Source organism: Lissotriton vulgaris, chromosome 3_1 (assembly GCF_964263255.1).
Source record: "Lissotriton vulgaris chromosome 3_1, aLisVul1.2, whole genome shotgun sequence".
Lineage (NCBI taxonomy): Eukaryota > Metazoa > Chordata > Amphibia > Caudata > Salamandridae > Lissotriton > Lissotriton vulgaris.
This window is the reverse complement of record NC_141689.1, coordinates 63,572,580-63,595,208: the sequence shown is the minus strand read 5'-3', so window position 1 is coordinate 63,595,208 and position 22,629 is coordinate 63,572,580. Positions and strand designations below refer to the sequence as shown.

General features: G+C 43.9%; 1 protein-coding gene across 1 annotated transcript in view; it reads right to left on the bottom strand.

Moving 5' to 3' along the window:
* Positions 1-4,719: 4,719 nt before the first annotated feature.
* The window catches only part of LOC147725961 (uncharacterized), an 89,548-nt gene continuing 71,638 nt past the window's right edge, over positions 4,720-22,629 (bottom strand). The window contains exons 3-4 of the mRNA XM_086960084.1: positions 7,554-7,734; positions 4,720-5,111 (exon numbers count right to left, since the gene is read on the bottom strand). Coding sequence (XP_086816210.1) covers positions 4,914-5,111; positions 7,554-7,734 — 379 coding nt within the window. The 3' untranslated portion in view covers positions 4,720-4,913. The remainder of the gene's footprint in view (positions 5,112-7,553; positions 7,735-22,629) is intronic.

Below are 22,629 nucleotides of genomic sequence, written 5' to 3'. Positions count from 1 at the left end.
TAAAATGACAGCATGCACCTCCGTAGTGCACACTTAAGTGCACTAAATCTGCTGGGCCTCTAAACCTACAGGCCCTACCATACACTAGGGACATACGGGTAGGTTGTCAGAACCAATTGTAATTATACCTAATTACCATGCACTTTTAATCCGAGCACGGACTCTGGGTCTGGTCAGCAGAGCCCAGTGTGCAGTCAGAATCAGAAAACCAGCATCTAGTAGTCAAAATGGGGGCAAAAAGTGAAGGGAGACTGAAAACCGGTCCTGGTTTCTCACACAACCCCTCAAAACCAACAGTTCAAGGCACTCAGTCCAACTTTGGGAGCGTTTCCTTAGTCTGTCTGTTAGGCGAGGACGAACGTGAAGAAAACAGGCTGTACCATTGCATGGCTTACTCTGCCTTACATCCTCCTGCTATGGTCAGTGTCCTCTGGGAAGCTGACCCATCTCTACAGTAACAGGACCCATTGTAAACTGAAACTTCATCACAGCTGTTTCATTTTCTTCCTCCCTTCCCCCTAACCTTGATAGTGCAATATCTACTTTACCCACAGAAGTCATTCAACACTTGAGCAACCCCACCATGACCAACAGGGTCAGGGGGCCTATCTTACTTTTGGAAATAGGATTTGCCTCCTATGCCAAATACAGTGCTGCCATGAAGGTCAGCACCCAGCAGATGCTACTGACAGCTGTCCAGAGCCAGGCCCTAAGCTCTCAGGTGGCTGATCTGCGTTATGGGCAACTGTGCATTCCGGGAACCTCTCCTACTGTTTAGAGTGGGTGTTTCCACATCTTGTGGCATACACCCTATCTCCATTCTCCCTTCTGTTAGTGCATGGGTGACTCTTTGCTGCTTGACAGCTGCTTGACTTCTGAGAACTTCCTTAGGGTCAGGTAAAGCTTCATGAGTGCCAACTTTGGGTTTCTACCTTACTGGAACAGAACACCCCTGGCCTACTGGAACTCTCTTTAAGAGTGGGTCACCTTTCCTCTTCTTTTTTCTTTTCTTTTGTGACCCTGTCTCCTAACTGTAGGAAATGGCTCCCCAGGAACTTTGGGTTTGATGGGCACCCTGGGGCCGACCGCCTGACTTTGGGATCAGACCAACCTTTGGGAGGTTGCCCAGGAGACCATCTGCACTGACTACCACCTCAAACCAGGTAAGGGAACCCACCCATTCTAGGGGCACTATAGGTACAGGTTTGTTGGTGACCTCACCTGAGGCTACCCCACTCTTCTAGTATCTCCTGGCACATACATGTTTGTTGACACCAACCTGTCACTCACTATATTGTGACTGGCACATGGCACATGTGTCTCGCAGGCCAATGGCATGGATCCCATTTACCTGAATGGAGTGGAAACACCTTCTCCCACCCTCAGCGATAACCAGCTTACCATCTGAACCTGTCTCCCAACAAAATGCTAAGCCCAAATTTCCTGACTAGACATTTCCTCATGTATGGGCAGGAGCCTATTGCTCCCAGCTATTGAAATCAATTCCCACAAGGGAACCCCAAAAATTAAAGTGGTCCCCTCAAATGCAATCCGCCATCTGTCCATGTCGTCCCCTTCTATAAACAGGGGAAGTGTTCCCTTGGGAAGCCTGGGAGCATGCCAACCACCCCTTGACATCTCAGCATCTTCTTCATTTTTGCTGCCACATTTTCTCTGGGTTTCGCCTCCTCCCACTTCTCTCTAGCTAGGTTCAACTTCCTCTTTTTCTGAATTATGGAAGCTAACTGAGCCTCAAGCTGAATTATGGAAGCTAAATGAGCCTCATGCTGCCTCTCTGGAAATGACTGCTCTGGTTCCTGTATATGGGAGCCTCCCCTTCCCTCCACTAACTGGAAGTATGAACCTGGTGTTTGAAGAAATGGACGAGTTGTTATCATCCTCCAACTGGAGGGGTCATTGTCCCCTTCCCTTCCCTCTGTGGAGCTGTCTTTTTGTGCAGAATCTCACAGATTACCATAAAATGCAAGGGCTGTTGGATTTTGAAGAGTTGCAGTATGGCAATCCTTATCATTTTATATTGTTTGGCAACTGTAAGTTTGCAGGTATTTGCATTTTATTACAACCTGATGGTTGCCATGTGGGAAAGCTTATACCGAACACAGTAGCATCTATATTGGTTATGGTGACAAGCCAAATGATAGAGGTTATTTTACTGGCTGTTTATTATGAAAAGTTACACTAAAGGCAGTAAGCCTGACATTGATTCTGTAAGCGTATGTTAAATTTAATAGGCATTTCAGGGTGGATGGTCCTGACTCCGTAAAAATGCCTAAAGATAGGTATTTTGCTAAATGGAATATCGCAGATTACCATAGAGGCAAGTGGTTTGGTTTTGGTCACACTTTCCGACAAACCTTGCATTATAGAAGATTTCCACTGTGAGACTGTTAGATCCTCTTAGGAGATAGAGAACTTTAATTTTGGAATTTGATGCCAAATCTCACTCGCACTCACCAGCTCACATTTCTGGAGACTTGTGGGATACAAATTCCGCCATGCAGTGATTGGTGGAATTTGGCTGCAGTCACCAAAGTCCGCAAGTGGATTGCAATGGTTGGCTAGGGCATGCTGACGATAACAAACATAAATAATGCACACATCAATTTATATCTGTATGTATATATATGTATAGATACATAGAATGCCGTTGGGCCAGCCACTACTGTCATTAGGCTGTCTGAGTCTCATTTACACTCTCATTTCACCCACAACAGCGTACTGGATATGGTAGTGTGAAGTTAGGGTTCTTCACCTCTTCATAGATGACACTGACGCTGAAGTTCGAGGGAAGTCTATTTATTTAATTACAGATCACCGCAAGAAGAGCACCAAGCGTCTTACTCTATCTGCGCTCCGGTCGCTCGCACATGCGCACATCGCCTCTCGCGCATGCACACATCGTCCGCCCTCACGTCCTTGCGTGTTGCGGCATCACGCGACCGTTAGGACCAGAGCGCAACACTACAGGTAGTGGTTCAGTCAAGATCAGTCATCGGCACTCATGCAGTGGGAATTACAAAACTTTCGGAACACCTGAAAATAAATGTGTTACAGTATCTGGGCTAGAGGCCAGTCCATATATTCTCAGCTTTCTCCTTTTATAGTTCCCCTTTAATTTATTTACTTTTTATTTAAACTTTTCTTAAGCGCATACTATATCTCCCCAGACAGTGCTAACTGGCTGCTTGATTGCCATTCATTTCATATGCAGTGTGCCACCTACCGCCCGGCCACTTCCTCTAACCTGGTGACCATTATGGAATGCTGTTGTCCACTGTGTATCATTGTTCTACCTCTCCTTGGTGGTCCTAAACGTGGCAGCCATGCTTGAAATTTAAGAAATGATATTATAGGTACAATGCCACAAAGACAGACAACCGCTGCTATGTTTAGTTTTGTTATTAAGGAAGTATTTGTCCACCGTGTTTAAGCATTCTTTTTATTTACCTTCAATATGTGTGTGTTTCCTTGTTGTTGGGTCAGAGAGGGGATGCAAGATTGAGCCAGTGGATGGATGAATGGATGCCTGAGTGGAAAAAAGAGGGACAGTGCATGTGTAATGACTTATTGAGTGCTTACATTCTTCAGTGACACAAAAGACTTCCCATACATCTGTCAGCCTGAATCCATGCCACACGTACCTCTTCCTGCATTAATCCTTTTCCATACATCTGCTAGCCTGCATCCACCCACCTACTTCTGTCTGTATCACTCATTTTCCATACATCTGCCAGCCTGGATCCATCCTGCACCTACCTCTGGCTGCATCACTCCATTTACATACATCTGCCAACCTACATCCATATCTACCATTGTCTATATCAATCTTATGCCATACATCTGCCAGCCTGCATCCACCCACCTACCTGTGGCTACATCACCCCTTTTCCATAATCTGCCAGCCTGGATCCACCCCACACCTACTTCTGCCTGCATTACTCCTTTTCCATACATCTGCCAGCCTGTATCCACCCCACACCTACCTCCGTGTGCACTACTGCCTAGCTGTACATTTCTCAGCCTGCTCCTGTTTTAGTCCACAGTTGACTCTACTCATTCCGCTTCCTGCCCTCACCCAGCTCTCCAAAACTGCACCCCTCCTTGCTGTTTTTCTCTCTGGATCCACCTCAACTTGCCCACACTACTATGTGCACACACTTCTCCCAGCTTGCCCCATTTCTGTACCTCTGTCTGCAGAACGTCTGCCTACCCAACCTCCTCCCAACCAGGTTCTACTTGAAGCTCTAAGTCACTCCCCATGTATAACAAGAGCAGCCTATTTGCCAATTAGTAGATAATCTTTCCCACATTGATAAACTGAGCATCTTTGAGTTTGGGGAATAACATGAATTAGAACATGGTGAGAGCTTGATTGAAGGGAATGAAGTGGCTCAGGGCTAGCAATGGCTGGAGCAGACCTCCTGCTCAACATTGCAGTGGGAGTCCCTGTGGGTGTGATCTTCCCATAGCCCTTCTGCCTCGTGCCACAACTGTTGTTAAAGGCCATCACCCACGTTATTGGTCCTTGCCTGTGGCTCAGGACTTTAACAACCGTTATTGCCTCCGCAAAAGGCTGCATTTCTTAAATCTCTTGAAGGTTTAACCTTCTGAAACAATGAAATCATAAAACTGGTATTATCTCACATAGATGCTTAGCTCAAATAAATGTTAAAACAGAAAAATAATAAAATACCTGTGAGCATTTAGGATCATTTTTATTTTGCATCAGTTACTCTGGCTACACATTTGTTGTAAGCAGTTAATTTCACTTCCAAACATCTCCTTTTGACAATCTGGTTTCTATTGGAGTTGCTTCACTTCAAGGTGACGTGTGGCCACCTGTATCCATGTGTACAAGGCATGCTGCATACACATGGATGTTGTAGGTGCATCTAGGCATCTTCTTGCTTAATTTTGATGTCAAACAAACAGGCCCCCTTCCAAGTGCCCGATATTGTGGTCTCACAACCGAAGATGGTGATGATGTTGGCTCGGTATGGAACATCAACCGTGGCTTTCGTGGCCTTGGCGATTTGACGGACAGCCTTTCCCGGCTCTACTTCAAACTCGGATGTGAGAATGAAATGTGTCTGCAAAACAAAGTGATGGAGCAAAAGTGACCGTCAGTGGAAAGACCTAAACACAGCACATTTCACATCATGGCATATGCAGTGCAGGTAGAAACCACTCCATGCATCCCTTTTCTTAGGTACCCGAAGAACATTGTTGCACAGTCAATATGTTGATCTGACCAAAGTGAAATCGAGTATTTCAATCATTTTACAAAGCTATTGTTCAATATTTATTGTCTATTATTATTATTGTTGTTGGAACAAAATGTTGTTTTTGCACTTGTGCAAAAACAGCATTTTATCTTTCTATAGTTACGTTATTGTAAAAACATCTATTGCCTTTTACAGATCATAGGATTTGTGATATAAAGTTCTTAGCAAAGGTACTTTGGTAAATTAAAAATTGAATTATCCTTCCTTGCCTTTCCAGTTCTTTCTTACTGGCTGCCTTCCTTGCTGGGTTCCATATTTTCTTTGTTGCAGTTATTTTCTTTTATTTATTCTTTCTTTCTTTTTTTCCTGACTCGGGGAGGTAGACATTAGGCGTCTTGCTTTATCATGGAGACTGCGCTTTAGTTCAGATAGTTTTCATTCGGTCGAACAGAGAGCTATCCAAGCTCCCCTTCTGGATGAGTCCATCAAGGAACCCACATGGTCTCACTTCTCTTGCACATAAGTCACTTCACCAAAAATCAGACCAGGCTTAACTTAGGGTGCCTTTATGATGGTATAGTGCAAGCAGATACTGGGGGTGAACTCTGGGAATTGTTATCCCTGGATGTCAATAAGGCATTTGATTTGGTTAAATGGCCTTATCTGTTTCTGCTTCTTCCAAGAATGGGATTTGGGCCCTGTTGCATTAATTGGATTAGACTGCTATGCCGGAAACCTTCCGCCAGAATAAAGATTAATATCAGCATGTCCAGGAGTTTCCCAATCGGAGGAGAACGAGACAGGCATGCAGTCTCTTCTCGATGCTCTTCGCCCTTGCAATAGAGACATTAGTGCACCTCATGAGGATAGATGCCCGAATATGGGGCTGGACGTGAACCTTGGGATTGGAAGAACGTATATCCATATATGCAGATGACATCCTACTTTACCTGACCTGCACGGATCAAAAGCTCGCCTGAGTTAGTGATATATGATCATAGCCATATGCTTCTGTTGTATTACAGTGCTGGACACATGGAACAGCCTCTGTAGAGAGATGAAGTGGTACAAGAGACTCAAACCAGATATGTCCCACTGGGAGGGAATTAGACTGAGATGGATGACTAGTCTTCAGGGCTTCTCAGGGTGGGAAAAAATAGGCCTTGGTACACTGGCCAAGGTATGGGATGCTAATGACACTCTGCTCATCACCTTCCCCAATGATGAGAACACCACCAGAACTAACTTCCCCTCCTGCATGACCAACGTGGCCAAATGGTGACGAAAAACTGCCTGAATCTCAAAACTGACAAAATTGAGCTCCTGATCTTCGGATACAAGAGCTCTCCATTTAATATTTTTATTTGTGGGATTTGAAGAGGGCACGGCTACCCCCTGAGGGACTTCTCCGGGTGGCCATCCAAACTAGGACCCACATCCACCCCACAGACCACACCAAAAACTTCAGCATCATGCTAGACGACAAACTCACAATAAATAAACCGATTAATGCTGTGACTCATCCTTCTGCCTCATTCTTAGAATGCTTTGCCAGATTTTCAACTGACTCGCCATGCACGTGAGACACACATTCACCCAGCCCCTTATAACTGGCAGACTTGATTACAGCAACACACTCTATGTTAGCATCTCCAACCAGGTCAAGCAATGACTCCAGACCATCCAAAACACAGCTGCTAGACTCTTCTTAGATGTGCCTAGGAGCACTCACCTCCCTACCTCACTGAGCTACACTGGCCACCAATCCAGAAACATTGCCAATTCAAACTGATCGCCCACACCTACAAAGCCCTCCATATGCAGAACCACGGTACCTCAGCGGCCAACTTCAAATGTGCCATCCATCTAGAAAGCTACGCTAAACCTCTATCACCTTTACATGGGTCCTCGCATCTGCAGAAGCAAGTCAGGAGTGGCTCCTTCTCCTTCATCGCCACCCAGACCTGGAAGGAACTTCCTCAGCACATCAAGACAACTTCTTCGCTACTAAACTTTTGCAAGAAATTGAAGACCTGGCTATTCAACTAGGAGTTCCGCCTTGCCTACGTTCCAGCACCTGGATATCCTCACGGGTGATAAGTCATGCCATACAAATCAACATAACATAACAATGTTTATTGAGTCAGTGTAATTTTGAGATGTGAAATGGTCCCTCACAAATTGCAATGCAAGTACTTAGTAGGAGGCAGAATAGAGAAACAGATAATGGCATGAGTTGACTGAAATAAAGTATATCGGTATTCGACAAAACAGCAAAAGAAATACAAAAAGAGAGAAATGTCTTACCTCAGTTTTATTAACCTCAGTAAAACTCCAACTATGAGTTGTGGTGGCAGTTGCAGCCATACGGATGCTTCCTCTGCCCACAATGGGGAGACCAGATTCAAAAGTTGTTTCAGCTTCAACACTGAACTCAAAACCATGTTCATGGGTAAATGAGCTCTCCACACATTCTACTTTGTTAACCCTAAAAAGATAAAAGGGAAGCATGGACTTTTAGTTCATGTACGGAGGGCGATTCAGAACTTCAGATGAATGTATTGGAAGGCATAGGGCAAGATATAAATTTTACATTTAATTTTATGTCAATTGGGTAGTAGAGAACTTTAGAAAATATACAATGTAAAAACACAAGTCGATAACTAATAGCATTCATAAAAGTCTTACACACTTTATTGTATACTTTGGGATAGAGACTGACAAACCTTATTGGAGGGATAACATTATCCTTCAGTGACATCTCTATACATGTGCAATCAAATTCTACTCATGAATTCTTTCCACCAGCCAACAACAGCATCCAGTTGACCCTCATAACCAGAGTCCTGCAATTGACACAAGCCGGTTTATCAAGGTGGTCCCAGACTCTGTGAAAGCTCACACAATATGTGAATAACTGATCTACACAAGAGCTTCATTAGGGCAAGGCTAGCAAAGTAAGGCAAGGTCAGGCAAGGGGCCCGGTGCAGCATGCACCTATGCAATCACCATGGCTTTTCACACTGATCTAGATATAAAAGAGTACTGAATCCTGGGAATCCTTGGTAAACTCCTGTAGTTCCCACTCCTACCCCCAAGCCCATCAGTAGCAAAAATATAAGGCTGCTGATTGACTGAGGATTGGATTTGTGCTGGCATCAGGGGGCACAATCAGGGCTTGAAAAAGCAGCATATTTCCACACACCAGAGGTCTCACATGTCAGGATCACTTTCGGAAGTGATCCTGACATGTGAGATTCTTGTCTCCACAAGACATTGACTCCTAACTAGTTCTAATAAGATATGCCTCATGCATCTCTACTAAGAATTCCTGCCCTATAAGATATTCCTACCATCCCTCTGCACTGGTGCACTAGTGTCTGTCAAGCACCAGTCCTGGGACCCTTGCACCATGTTGCAGGGACACCTTCCTGCACAAAATGTATCCTCTGAGGCTTTTTTCTCCTTGTAATGGCTCCTCTGGAAAGGTGCAGCATTTTGAAGAATTCCCAGGGTTACTACTGGTAGTAAATCTGGGCATGCACCAAAAACCAAGGGTGGATGCGGGAGAAAATCCACACTTCACCCTTGGAATGCCATCCCAATGCAGAGTAATGCCAAGCAGCAACTTGCTCTGCCGTGGGTTACTCCAGATTTACAGTGTCGCGCAGAGCCATGACAGCCGACTCTGCATGGTAAAGTTAATCTCACTTAAGGGCTTGCGCTGCCCTTGCATTACCTTGCGTGATGCAAGGGCTATGCAAGCCCTTAGTAAATCTTAGCCTTAGTTTCTATGTTTTTTTTTTATTCATGGACAGATTAAATGCATTGACATCACACGCAGAAGAGGCTGGCACAGGTCACTGATCGTTTGCTATGCACATCTGCAGGCCTGCAGAGTTTCCAAAAGTTCACAAGGACATCATTACTGGCCAAGTAGTTTACTTACCACTTGGGTCTAGAGAAGAAATCAGGCAAACTAGACTCTGACTAATTTCTAGTCACAAATGTAAGGCAATGAGGAGAATTCTTCATGATTTAAAGGATACCTGTCATTTTCACTACCCAGGGCTTTTTGGTGAATCATCCATGCAGTAGGCTTATGTGTTTGCATATTCAGGACACACTTGCTTTACCTATTATCCATCTTGATTGTTTTTGAACAATATAGCCTTATAGCCTGCTGTAGCGGTCTATATCGGCTATTAAAGGCCCGCTCCAGCGTGGGACTTTAACAAGGGAGTGGGACTTTAATAGGCGGTATAGCCCAGCTACGAAGGGCTATAAGGCGATTAGAACATTCTGCCACTAGAGGGCAAAATGTTCTAATAAATTAAACAAAAGCCTCTCTGAGTTCGAGGGGTTTTAAAGGCCTTTGTTGAAACAGCATTGGAATATTGCTTTGCAGTCCTTTACCGGCACTTAGAAGCACGGAGCACTCATTGTCTTCAATGGAGTGCTCCACATTCAATGGTCTAATAGACCTTATAGAACTCAACTTTTGGTTAGCTGATTTTAAACTTCAAATTGTTGGGTCCTGAAGAAATGTTGTTCCTTTTGAATGTTTCAGGTCCATTCAAAGGTGGCAGGACATCCCACACTGTTTCAGCTTATGTATTTTGGTTGGGATATTCCCTCAGCATTCAGATAGGTCTCAATTTCTGATTCCAAAAAAACACTGGGTCAGGCATCACCCTTTTCTATGCGCAAGCCTCTTTTTAGGTATGGCCTAAAGACAGAGTTAGCTGTTTTGCCAGTCTCATGTTTCACAAAAATATGGCCAGTCCCATGTTTTCCCAAAAAATATCATACAAAAAAACACATACATATATGGGCCTCTCAGTCAATAGTCTTTCACCATTAGTCTTTTCATTCTTACACAAAAAAGGTTCTTTTCCAACAGAGGCTACAATAAAGGTCAATGGACCAGCTCAGTTTAGCCGGTCCATATCCTCACTTTGAGGGGCTGCATTGTGCTCTTGCACATGTCTACTTGAACATAAAAAATAGTTACCCATGAATAAACCATTTTAGACACACACTCCCCAGTGAATGCTAGTCTGATTTGAAGCCATGCCACTCACTTTCTGATTGAAAAAGGGTTGAACACTAATTCAACTTTTTAAACAGTTGTATAGCTCAGTGACTGCTAGTCCTTTTGTGAAGTACGGTGTCATCAACTATTTCCATAACACTCAACACATTTATTGTAAGCTGCAATGTTGACTCATCAGTGTCAACAAGCTTTGTATTATCTATTGACCCTTTTCAGAAACAAGCACAAGGCATTAGAGTAGCAAGATTCAATATGCAATTTCTCGGTTGCAGCCACACACCTTCAGCTTTCCATCGCTATTGCACTCTTCCGTGACGATCTTTTTTGGCACAATAGAACAACTGCAGCTTTCCATCTCCATTGTACTTTTCAGTGAGAGCCTCTGATGGTAGATTCAATATGCAATTTCTCGGTTGCAGCCACACACCTTCAGCTTTCCATCGCTATTGCACTCTTCCGTGACGCTCTTTTTTGGCACAATAGAACAACTGCAGCTTTCCATCTCCATTGTACTTTTCAGTGAGAGCCTCTGTTGGTAGTTGAGTATAACAACTTTTCTATTTACTTTGTACTCTTGAGTGAGGACATCTGCTGGCGGAATCGTGCAACAAGCTTTCATTGCAGTCTTTTCTGAAGACCTCTATTGGTAGCACAACACAACTGCAGCTTTTAATCTTTATTGTGCTCTTCTGTGGGGACCTCTATTAGTAGTATAGCAGAACGGCAGATTTCCATCTCCATTGTGCTATTCTTTGAGAACTTCTGTTGTTAGTTTATCACTACTGCTGCTTTTCATGTTCATGTCCATGTCCATCACCCTTTCCATCTCCATTACATTCTTCTGTGAGGACCTCTGTTTGTAGAATGCAGCTAATGCAGCTTTGCTTCTCCATCTCCATTACATTCTTCTGTGAGGACCTCTGTTGGTAGTATGCACCTAATGCAGCTGCTTCTCCATCTTCATTGCATTCTTCTATGAGGACCTCTGTTCGTAGTATGCACCTAATGCAGTTGCTTCTCCATCTCCTTTGCATTCTTCTGTGCGGACCTCTGTTCGTAGTATGCACCTAATGCAGCTTTGCTTCTCCATCTTCATTGCATTCTTCTATGAGGACCTCTGTTTGTAGTATGCACCTAATGCAGCTGCTTCTCCATCTTCATTGCATTCTTCTATGAGGACCTCTGTTCGTAGTATGCACCTAATGCAGCTGCTTCTCCATCTCCTTTGCATTCTTCTGTGCGGACCTCTGTTCGTAGTATGCACCTAATGCAGCTTTGCTTCTCCATCTCCATTGCTTTCTTCTGTGAGGACCTCTGTTGGTAGTATGCACCTAATGCAGCTTTGCTTCTCCATCTTCATTGCATTCTTCTATGAGGACCTCTGTTGGTAGTATGCACCTAATGCAGCTTTGCTTCTCCATCTCCATTGCATTCTTCTATAAAGACCTCTGTTGGTAGTATGCACCTAATGCAGCTGCTTTTCCATCTCCATTGCATTCTTCTGTGAGGACCTCTGTTGGTATTATGCACCTAATGCAGCTGCTTCTCCATCTCCATTGCATTCTTCTGTGCGGACCTCTGTTGGTAGTATGCACGTAATGCAGCTGCTTCTCCATCTCCATTGCATTCTTCTGTGCGGACCTCTGTTGGTAGTATGCACCTAATGCAGCTTTGCTTCTCAATCTCCATTGCATTCTTCTGTGCGGACCTCTGTTCAGAGTATGCACCTAATGCAGCTGCTTCTCCATCTCCATTGCATTCTTCTATGAGGACCTCTGTTGGTAGTATGCAGCTAATGCAGCTTTGCTTCTCCATCTCCATTACATTCTTCTATGAGGACCTCTGTTGGTAGTATGCAGCTAATGCAGCTGCTTCTCCATCTCCATTGCATTCTTCTATGAGGACCTCTGTTGGTAGTATGCAGCTAATGCAGCCTTGCTTCTCCATCTCCATTACATTCTTCTGTGAGGACCTCTGTTGGTAGTATGCAGCTAATGCAGCTTTGCTTCTCCATCTTCATTACATTCTTCTATGAGGACCTCTGTTCGTAGTATGCACCTAATGCAGCTGCTTCTCCATCTCCATTGCATTCTTCTATGAGGACCTCTGTTGGTAGTATGCAGCTAATGCAGCTTTGCTTCTCCATCTCCATTACATTCTTCTATGAGGACCTCTGTTGGTAGTATGCAGCTAATGCAGCTGCTTCTCCATCTCCATTGCATTCTTCTATGAGGACCTCTGTTGGTAGTATGCAGCTAATGCAGCCTTGCTTCTCCATCTCCATTACATTCTTCTGTGAGGACCTCTGTTGGTAGTATGCAGCTAATGCAGCTTTGCTTCTCCATCTCCACTGCATTCTTCTGTGAGGACCTCGATTCGTAGTATGCACCTAATGCAGCTGCTTCTCCATCTCCATTGCATTCTTCTGTGAGGACCTCTGTTCGTAGTATGCACCTAATGCAGCTGCTTCTCCTTCTCCATTGCATTCTTATAAAAAGACCTCTGTTGGTAGTATGCACCTAATGCAGCTGCTTCTCCATCTCCATTGCATTCTTCTATGAGGACCTCTGTTCGTAGTATGCACCAAATGCAGCTTTGCTTCTCCATCTCCATTGCATTGTTCTGTGAGGACCTCTGTTTGTAGTATGCACCTAATGCAGCTGCTTCTCCATCTTCATTGCATTCTTCTGTGCGGACCTCTGTTGGTAGTATGCCCCTAATGCAGCTGCTTCTCCATCTTCATTGCATTCTTTTGTGCGGACCTCTGTTTGTAGTATGCACCTAATGCAGCTGCTTCTCCATCTCCATTGCATTGTTCTGTGAGGACCTCTGTTTGTAGTATGCACCTAATGCAGCTGCTTCTCCATCTTCATTGCATTCTTTTGTGCGGACCTCTGTTGGTAGTATGCACCTAATGCAGCTGCTTCTCCATCTCTATTGCATTCTTCTGTGCGGACCTCTGTTCGTAGTATGCACCTAATGCAGCTTTGCTTCTCCATCTCCATTGAATTCTTCTTTGCGGACCTCTGTTCGTACTATGCAGCTAATGCAGCTGCTTCTCCATCTCTATTGCATTCTTCTGTGCGGACCTCTGTTCGTAGTATGCACCTAATGGAGCTTTGATTCTCCTTCTCCATTGCATTCTTCTATTGAGGAAATAGAAATTTTTAGGTAGTCAGTGTGACCCCCACTCGCACCCTATCCATGTACCCGTGCCCCATGTATGTCATGTAATTCCTTTTCCTGTGCCCGCCATGATAATACCTCTGCATTTCCGTCTAATGTTAGCATGTCAGTTAAGTGAGCCCTTCATGTATAAAGTACCAATTCTGCATTAGGGCCCACGTTTCCAATACATTTACATGGTGCACTTTTAAATATCGCAAAGCACACGTTTTCCACGTTTTTCTGGCTCAGTCGAGCCAGGCCCTTAATTGAGGCTCCGAGCCTCTTCTGTCTCTGAAAGCTGCAGTTTAGGTATGCATCCCTGACCTATAGCCTTACTTCCTGCCCAGCGAGCGGTGCCCGGCTCGGCCTGGCCTGCCTGCCAAGACAGTATTTTGCCTACGGTTATCTGCTCAGCCTCCGTAAAAACACATTCCAGTCTAGTGAAATAGGTAAACATATTCCAGCCTGCAGAGTAAAGGGCCCGGTCTTCCTGTCTCCTTGCAAGTGATTTACCGAACCCGTTACCATAGTAGGCCCATGGCCCCCGCGCATTGCACCAAGACACGTATGCACCCACTAGCATTCAGTATTGAACGGCCTCTGCCCGAGAGACCTTTTACTTCAGACAACACATCCTCCAAACACAAGATACCAGATATTCTATAGGTGCAGGTCGTTCTGACATCCCAGACACCAAGACTCCTCTACTAGTGCTAGTCAAGCTCCCCAGCTCTCCCCAGTTACACGTCAATACCATGTCTTGCTCAGTTGCGCACGCACCCATGTTAAAGGTTACTGCTGACCCTGCAGAATCTCTCTATGCATCCACCCACCTATGACACTTCTGTGACGCTTCCAGTACACACCTTCGTGTACGCCCCTGTACACGCCCTCTTTTACGCCCATGTGTTCTTATCACTCTCTTTTTCACTTGTTACGCCTACTGTATTCATTTCAATTATACTGTTTTACTATATATAATGTGTGATGTTAATAAAATGTTGAATATCCCTTCCTGAACCTTAGTGGTGATGGAACCCGATGTCCAGTGTCTCGAGCCACTTAATTAAAGCCCGTATGACTCAGAGATCACGGACTCTGCCTCTCATTTCATTGAGCTATCCTTATTGTCATTTAATGTATATAAAAATAGTCCCGGTAATTTTATTTACCACACTATGAGGACCTCTGTTCGTAGTATGCACCTAATGCAGCTTTGCTTCTCCATCTCCATTACATTCTTCTGTGAGGACTTCTGTTCGTAGTATGCTCCTAATGCAGCTGCTTCTCCATCTCCATTGCATTCTTCTGTGCGGACCTCTGTTGGTAGTATGCACCTAATGCAGCTGCTTCTCCATCTCCATTGAATTCTTCTGTGGGGACCTCTGTTCGTAGTATTCACCAAATGCAGCCGCTTCTCCATCTCCATTGCATTCTTCTGTGAGGACTTCTGTTCGTAGTATGCACCTAATGCAGCTTTGCTTCTCCATCTCCATTGCATTCTTCTGTGAGGACCTCTGTTCGTAGTATGCACCTAAGGCAGTTGCTTCTCCATCTCCATTGCATTCTTCGATGAGGACCTCTGTTGGTAGTATGCACCTAATGCAGCTGCTTCTCCATCTCCATTACATTCTTCTATGAGGACCTTTGTTCGTAGTATGCACCTAATGCAGTTGCTTCTCCATCTCCATTGCATTCTTATATGAGGACCTCTGTTCGTAGTATGCACCTAATGCAGTTGCTTCTCCATCTCCATTGCATTCTTATATGAGGACCTCTGTTCGTAGTATGCACCTAATGCAGCTTTGCTTCTCCATCTTCATTACATTCTTCTATGAGGACCTCTGTTGGTAGTATGCAGCTAATGCAGCTGCTTCTCCATCTTCATTGCATTCTTCTGTGAGGACCTCTGTTTGTAGTATGCACCTAATGCAGTTGCTTCTCCATCTCCATTGCATTCTTATATGAGGACCTCTGTTCGTAGTATGCACCTAATGCAGCTTTGCTTCTCCATCTTCATTACATTCTTCTATGAGGACCTCTGTTGGTAGTATGCAGCTAATGCAGCTGCTTCTCCATCTTCATTGCATTCTTCTGTGAGGACCTCTGTTGGTAGTATGCACCTAATGCAGCTTTGCTTCTACATCTCCATTGCATTCTTCTATGAGGACCTCTGTTGGTAGTATGCACCTAATGCAGCTTTGCTTCTACATCTTCATTGCATTCTTCTGTGCGGACCTCTGTTCGTAGTATGCACCTAAGGCAGTTGCTTCTCCATCTCCATTGCATTCTTCGATGAGGACCTCTGTTTGTAGTATGCACCTAATGCAGCTGCTTCTCCATCTCCATTACATTCTTCTATGAGGACCTTTGTTCGTAGTATGCACCTAATGCAGCTGCTTCTCCATCTTCATTGCATTCTTCTGTGAGGACCTCTGTTGGTAGTATGCACCTAATGCAGCTTTGCTTCTACATCTCCATTGCATTCTTCTATGAGGACCTTTGTTCGTAGTATGCACCTAATGCAGCTGCTTCTCCATCTTCATTGCATTCTTCTGTGAGGACCTCTGTTGGTAGTATGCACCTAATGCAGCTGCTTCTCCATCTCTATTGCATTCTTCTGTGCGGACCTCTGTTTGTAGTATGCACCTAATGCAGCTTTGCATCTCCATCTTCATTGCATTCTTCTGTGAGGACTTCTGTTCGTAGTATGCACCTAATGCAGCTGCTTCTCCATCTCCATTGCATTCTTCTGTGAGGACCTCTGTTGGTAGTATGCACCTAATGCAGCTGCTTCTCCATCTCCATTGCATTCTTCTGTGAGGACCTCTGTTGGTAGTATGCACCTAATGCAGCTGCTTCTCCATCTCTATTGCATTCTTCTGTGCGGACCTCTGTTGGTAGTATGCAGCTAATGCAGCTTTGCTTCTCCATCTTCATTGCATTCTTCTGTGAGGACCTCTGTTTGTAGTATGCACCTAATGCAGCTTTGCTTCTCCATCTCCATTGCATTCTTCTGTGAGGACCTCTGTTGGTAGTATGCACCTAATGCAGCTTTGCTTCTCCATCTCCATTGCATTCTTCTATGAGGACCTCTGTTGGTAGTATGCAGCTAATGCAGCTTTGCTTCTCCATCTCCATTGCATTCTTCTATGAGGACCTCTGTTGGTAGTATGCAGCTAATGCAGCTTTGCTTCTCCATCTCCATTGCATTCTTCTATGAGGACCTCTGTTGGTAGTATGCACCTAATGCAGCTTTGCATCTCCATCTTCATTGCATTCTTCTGTGAGGACTTCTGTTCGTAGTATGCACCTAATGCAGCTGCTTCTCCATCTCCATTGCATTCTTCTGTGAGGACCTCTGTTGGTAGTATGCACCTAATGCAGCTGCTTCTCCATCTCCATTGCATTCTTCTGTGAGGACCTCTGTTGGTAGTATGCACCTAATGCAGCTGCTTCTCCATCTCTATTGCATTCTTCTGTGCGGACCTCTGTTGGTAGTATGCAGCTAATGCAGCTTTGCTTCTCCATCTTCATTGCATTCTTCTGTGAGGACCTCTGTTTGTAGTATGCACCTAATGCAGCTTTGCTTCTCCATCTCCATTTCATTCTTCGATGAGGACCTCTGTTTGTAGTATGCACCTAATGCAGCTTTGCTTCTACATCTCCATTGCATTCTTCTATGAGGACCTCTGTTGGTAGTATGCAGCTAATGCAGCTTTGCTTCTCCATCTCCATTGCATTCTTCTATGAGGACCTCTGTTTGTAGTATGCACCTAATGCAGCTTTGCTTCTCCATCTCCATTGCATTCTTCTATGAGGACCTCTGTTGGTAGTATGCAGCTAATGCAGCTTTGCTTCTCCATCTCCATTGCATTCTTCTATGAGGACCTCTGTTGGTAGTATGCAGCTAATGCAGCTTTGCTTCTCCATCTCCATTGCATTCTTCTGTGAGGACCTCGATTCGTAGTATGCACCTAATGCAGCTGCTTCTCCATCTCCATTACATTCTTCTATGAGGACCTTTGTTCGTAGTATGCACCTAATGCAGCTGCTTCTCCATCTCCATTACATTCTTCTATGAGGACCTCTGTTTGTAGTATGCACTTAAGGCAGCTTTACTTCTCCATCTTCATTGCATTCTTCTATGAGGACCTCTGTTGGTAGTATGCAGCTAATGCTGCTTTGCTTCTCCATCTCCATTGCATTCTTCTGTGAGGACCTCTGTTGGTAGTATGCAGCTAATGCAGCTGCTTCTCCATCTCTATTGCATTCTTCTGTGCGGACCTCTGTTTGTAGAATGCAGCTAATGCAGCTTTGCTTCTCCATCTTCATTGCATTCTTCTGTGAGGACCTCTGTTTGTAGTATGCACCTAATGCAGCTTTGCTTCTCCATCTCCATTTCATTCTTCGATGAGGACCTCTGTTTGTAGTATGCACCTAATGCAGCTTTGCTTCTCCATCTCCATTGAATTCTTCTATGAGGACCTCTGTTGGTAGTATGCAGCTAATGCAGCTGCTTCTCCATCTTCATTGCATTCTTCTATGAGGACCTCTGTTGGTAGTATGCAGCTAATGCAGCTTTGCTTCTCCATCTCCATTGCATTCTTCTATGAGGACCTCTGTTGGTAGTATGCACCTAATGCAGCTTTGCTTCTCCATCTTCATTGCATTCTTCTGGGAGGACCTCTGTTCGTAGTATGCACCTAATGCAGCTTTGCTTCTCCATCTTCATTGCATTCTTCTATGAGGACCTCTGTTGGTAGTATGCACCTAATGCAGCTTTGCTTCTCCATCTCCATTGCATTCTTCTATGAGGACCTCTGTTGGTAGTATGCAGCTAATGCAGCTTTGCTTCTCCATCTCCATTGCATTCTTCTGTGAGGACCTCTGTTTGTAGTATGCACCTAATGCAGCTTTGCTTCTCCATCTCTATTGCATTCTTCTATGAGGACCTCTGTTGGTAGTATGCAGCTAATGCAGCTTTGCTTCTCCATCTCCATTGCATTCTTCTGTGAGGACCTCTGTTTGTAGTATGCACCTAATGCAGCTTTGCTTCTCCATCTCCATTGCATTCTTCTATGAGGACCTCTGTTGGTAGTATGCAGCTAATGCAGCTTTGCTTCTCCATCTCCATTGCATTCTTCTGTGAGGACCTCTGTTTGTAGTATGCACCTAATGCAGCTGCTTCTCCATCTCCATTGAATTCTTCTGTGGGGACCTCTGTTCGTAGTATTCACCAAATGCAGCCGCTTCTCCATCTCCATTGCATTCTTCTATGAGGACCTCTGTTCGTAGTATGCACTTAATGCAGCTTTGCTTCTCCATCTCCATTGCATTCTTCTGTGAGGACCTCTGTTGGTAGTATGCACCTAAGGCAGTTGCTTCTCCATCTCCATTGCATTCTTCTATGAGGACCTCTGTTCGTAGTATGCACCTAATGCAGCTGCTTCTCCATCTCCATTTCATTCTTCTATGAGGACCTTTGTTCGTAGTATGCACCTAATGCAGCTTTGCTTCTCCATCTTCATTGCATTTTTCTGTGAGGACCTCTGTTCGTAGTATGCACCTAATGCAGTTGCTTCTCCATCTCCATTGCATTCTTCTATGAGGACCTCTGTTCATAGTATGCACCTAATGCAGCTGCTTCTCCATCTCCATTACATTCTTCTATGAGGACCTTTGTTCGTAGTATGCACCTAATGCAGCTTTGCTTCTCCATCTCCATTACATTCTTTTGTGCGGACCTCTGTTGGTAATATGCACTTAAGGCAGCTTTACTTCTCCATCTCCATTGCATTCTTCTGTGAGGACCTCTGTTGGTAGTATGCAGCTAATGCAGCTTTGCTTCTCCATCTCCATTGCATTCTTCTATGAGGACCTCTGTTCGTAGTATGCACCTAATGCAGCTTTGCTTCTACTTCTCCATTGCATTCTTTTGTGCGGACCTCTGTTGGTAATATGCACTTAAGGCAGCTTTACTTCTCCATCTCCATTGAATTCTTCTATGAGGACCTCTGTTGGTAGTATGCAGCTAATGCAGCTGCTTCTCCATCTTCATTGCATTCTTCTATGAGGACCTCTGTTGGTAGTATGCAGCTAATGCAGCTTTGCTTCTCCATCTCCATTGCATTCTTCTATGAGGACCTCTGTTGGTAGTATGCAGCTAATGCAGCTTTGCTTCTCCATCTCCATTGCATTCTTCTGTGAGGACCTCTGTTGGTAGTATGCACCTAATGCAGCTGCTTCTCCATCTCTATTGCATTCTTCTGTGCGGACCTCTGTTTGTAGAATGCAGCTAATGCAGCTTTGCTTCTCCATCTTCATTGCATTCTTCTGTGAGGACCTCTGTTTGTAGTATGCACCTAATGCAGCTTTGCTTCTCCATCTCCATTGCATTCTTCTGTGAGGACCTCTGTTTGTAGAATGCAGCTAATGCAGCTTTGCTTCTCCATCTCCATTGCATTCTTCTGTGAGGACCTCTGTTGGTAGTATGCACCTAATGCAGCTTTGCATCTCCATCTTCATTGCATTCTTCTGTGAGGACTTCTGTTCGTAGTATGCACCTAATGCAGCTGCTTCTCCATCTCCATTGCATTCTTCTGTGAGGACCTCTGTTGGTAGTATGCACCTAATGCAGCTGCTTCTCCATCTCCATTGCATTCTTCTGTGAGGACCTCTGTTCGTAGTATGCACCTAATGCAGCTGCTTCTCCATCTTTATTGCATTCTTCTATGAGGACCTCTGTTCCTAGTATGGAGCTAATGCAGCTTTGCATCTCCATCTTCATTGCATTCTTCTGTGCGGACCTCTGTTGGTAGTATGCACCTAATGCAGCTGCTTCTTCATCTCCAATTCATTCTTCTATGAGGACCTCTGTTTTTAGTATGCACCTAATGCAGCTGCTTCTCCATCTCCATTGCATTCTTCTGTGCGGACCTCTGTTCCTAGTATGGAGCTAATGCAGCTTTGCTTCTCCATCTCCATTGCATTCTTCTATGAGGACCTCTGTTGGTAGTATGCAGCTAATGCAGCTTTGCATCTCCATCTTCATTGCATTCTTCTGTGAGGACCTCTCTTGGTAGTGTAGAGAAACTGCTGCTTTCCATCTTAATCTGACTCCATCTCTGTCCCTTTCCACTCCTTCATGACCATCTCCGTTTCAGTCTCCATCTCTACTGTACTCTTCTGTGAGGACCTCTCTTGGTAGTAGAGTGCAACACGTTTTCAATCTACATTGTACAGTTGTTCCGTGCAAACTTTTGTTGGCAGTATAGCATACATACACCTAAAATACTTTCCAACAGTAAAACTTTGAGACACTTTTGTCCTCAGTGAATGCTAATTCCTAAGTATAGTAGAATTTCATAGATGACTTTCATAACACACATTTACATTTAATAAAAGTTGCAGTGTCGACTCGTCACAAATCGATACATTTTGGTATATTTCCTGATTTTTAAAATACCTAAAGTAGCAAGAGTGGATTGGCACATTCCTAGTTTGAAGCCATACACCTCAGCTCTGTGACAGACCGAACAGTTCCCCACAAACTATACTTTGAAACAATTGGTACTCCTCAGGGATTGCTAGTCACTATGTATAGTAAGGTGCCATCAACTATTGCCATAACATTTAAGGCATTTATTGTAAGGTGCAATATTGACACATCACTACCAACCAGCTTTGGTATCATTTTTATCCTTGAGAACTATTAGCACAAGCCATTGGAGTAGTATGAGTGCATATACCATTTTTTTAAATTCAATCCACACCACTTCAGCTTTGTGATTAACATTTTAAGCAACTGTATCTCACTTGAGAAAGATCTCAAGTAACAACTTGAGCAACTACAGTGGATTGAATCCTTTGCGCGTATGCCAATACACTGGTGTTGCTGTTAGGAGTGTGCGCATTGTGTGCAAAAATTCCAGGATGTTACAGTCCTCCCAGAAAAGTTGTGCAGTTGCCATTTTCCATAGGGGTGCACATCTCAATTCCTAAAAAGAAAGGAAAAGTTTAATGGTGGAAGTCTGTTCATGGGAAATCAGAAAAGTGATCTTGCTGAAGTTAACATGTTTGTTTATTGCACTTCTGATAGGAAAACTTGAACCCAGTTGTAAAGCTGTTCTGGACGTATTTTCTCAAGATATCACTGTTGTGTGCCCTTTGCGTAACTTGCGCTTCCAAAGTGTAAGTTGAAAGTAAGGAAGGGCTGTGAAGCCATTGTGCTTTCTAGGAGGACTTCTGTTGGCAGTATAGTGCAAAAGCTTTCCTTCGCCATTGTAGTCTTCTCTTAGAATCTCTAATCTTCATTGGGAAAAAGTAAGGCTGGCCTTTTACATCTTTAGATTAAATAGGGACCCATCTCCTAGTCCACCGAAGACAAAAGCACATAAGAGATTTCTTCTGCAGGGCAAGACATAAATATTGCTTTGCATGATCATCAAAATAGCCTTATCGATTATTAAAAATAATCATAAAAGCATCAGATACAACAGATAGGAACATTGTAAAAGTTGACAAACATTAAAAGGCAGTATATTAATAAAAATAAAAAAATCGATTTTGCACAGATATTTTTAGAAAACTTTGAAAACTATAACAAGAAAATTAATTTACAAAGCTGGTTTGTACAATTTTAAACCATCAAGTTTAAGAATCTGTTTTAAAAATGCCCTTGTGAAAGGTTTATAAAAAGAACAGATAAAGACAAAAATGCTTTAGCATTTGCTCTGAAGTCTCATCGCCAGGACAAATTAAGAAGGAAGCAGAATCATATTGCCCAAGCAAATATTAAGATCTTATAGACCCCCGCTGAAATTTTAACGGGAGCTGCCTTCCCCAGGGATTTTTAGTCCAGGCCAAATGCAGTTCCAGGCTTAATGAAGTTTTAACAGTAGCATAGTTCCCCAATTCCTCCTGTTCCCGGGATGATTCAAAATAGGACCGAAATAGCTTTTTTATCTGAGCAATATCCGTCTTAGTTAGCCTGTGAGGCAAGGTTAACAAGTCATGGCTGCTGATGGCTTTGGTAGAAGCTTTGATGTGCTTGAACCAAGGATTATCCTAGGCCAAAAATCTCAGATAATTGGCTCGTTAAAGCAAGAACATTTGTTTGTCCAGACAAAAACCCATAGCAACAGAGGAGCAGCTTTA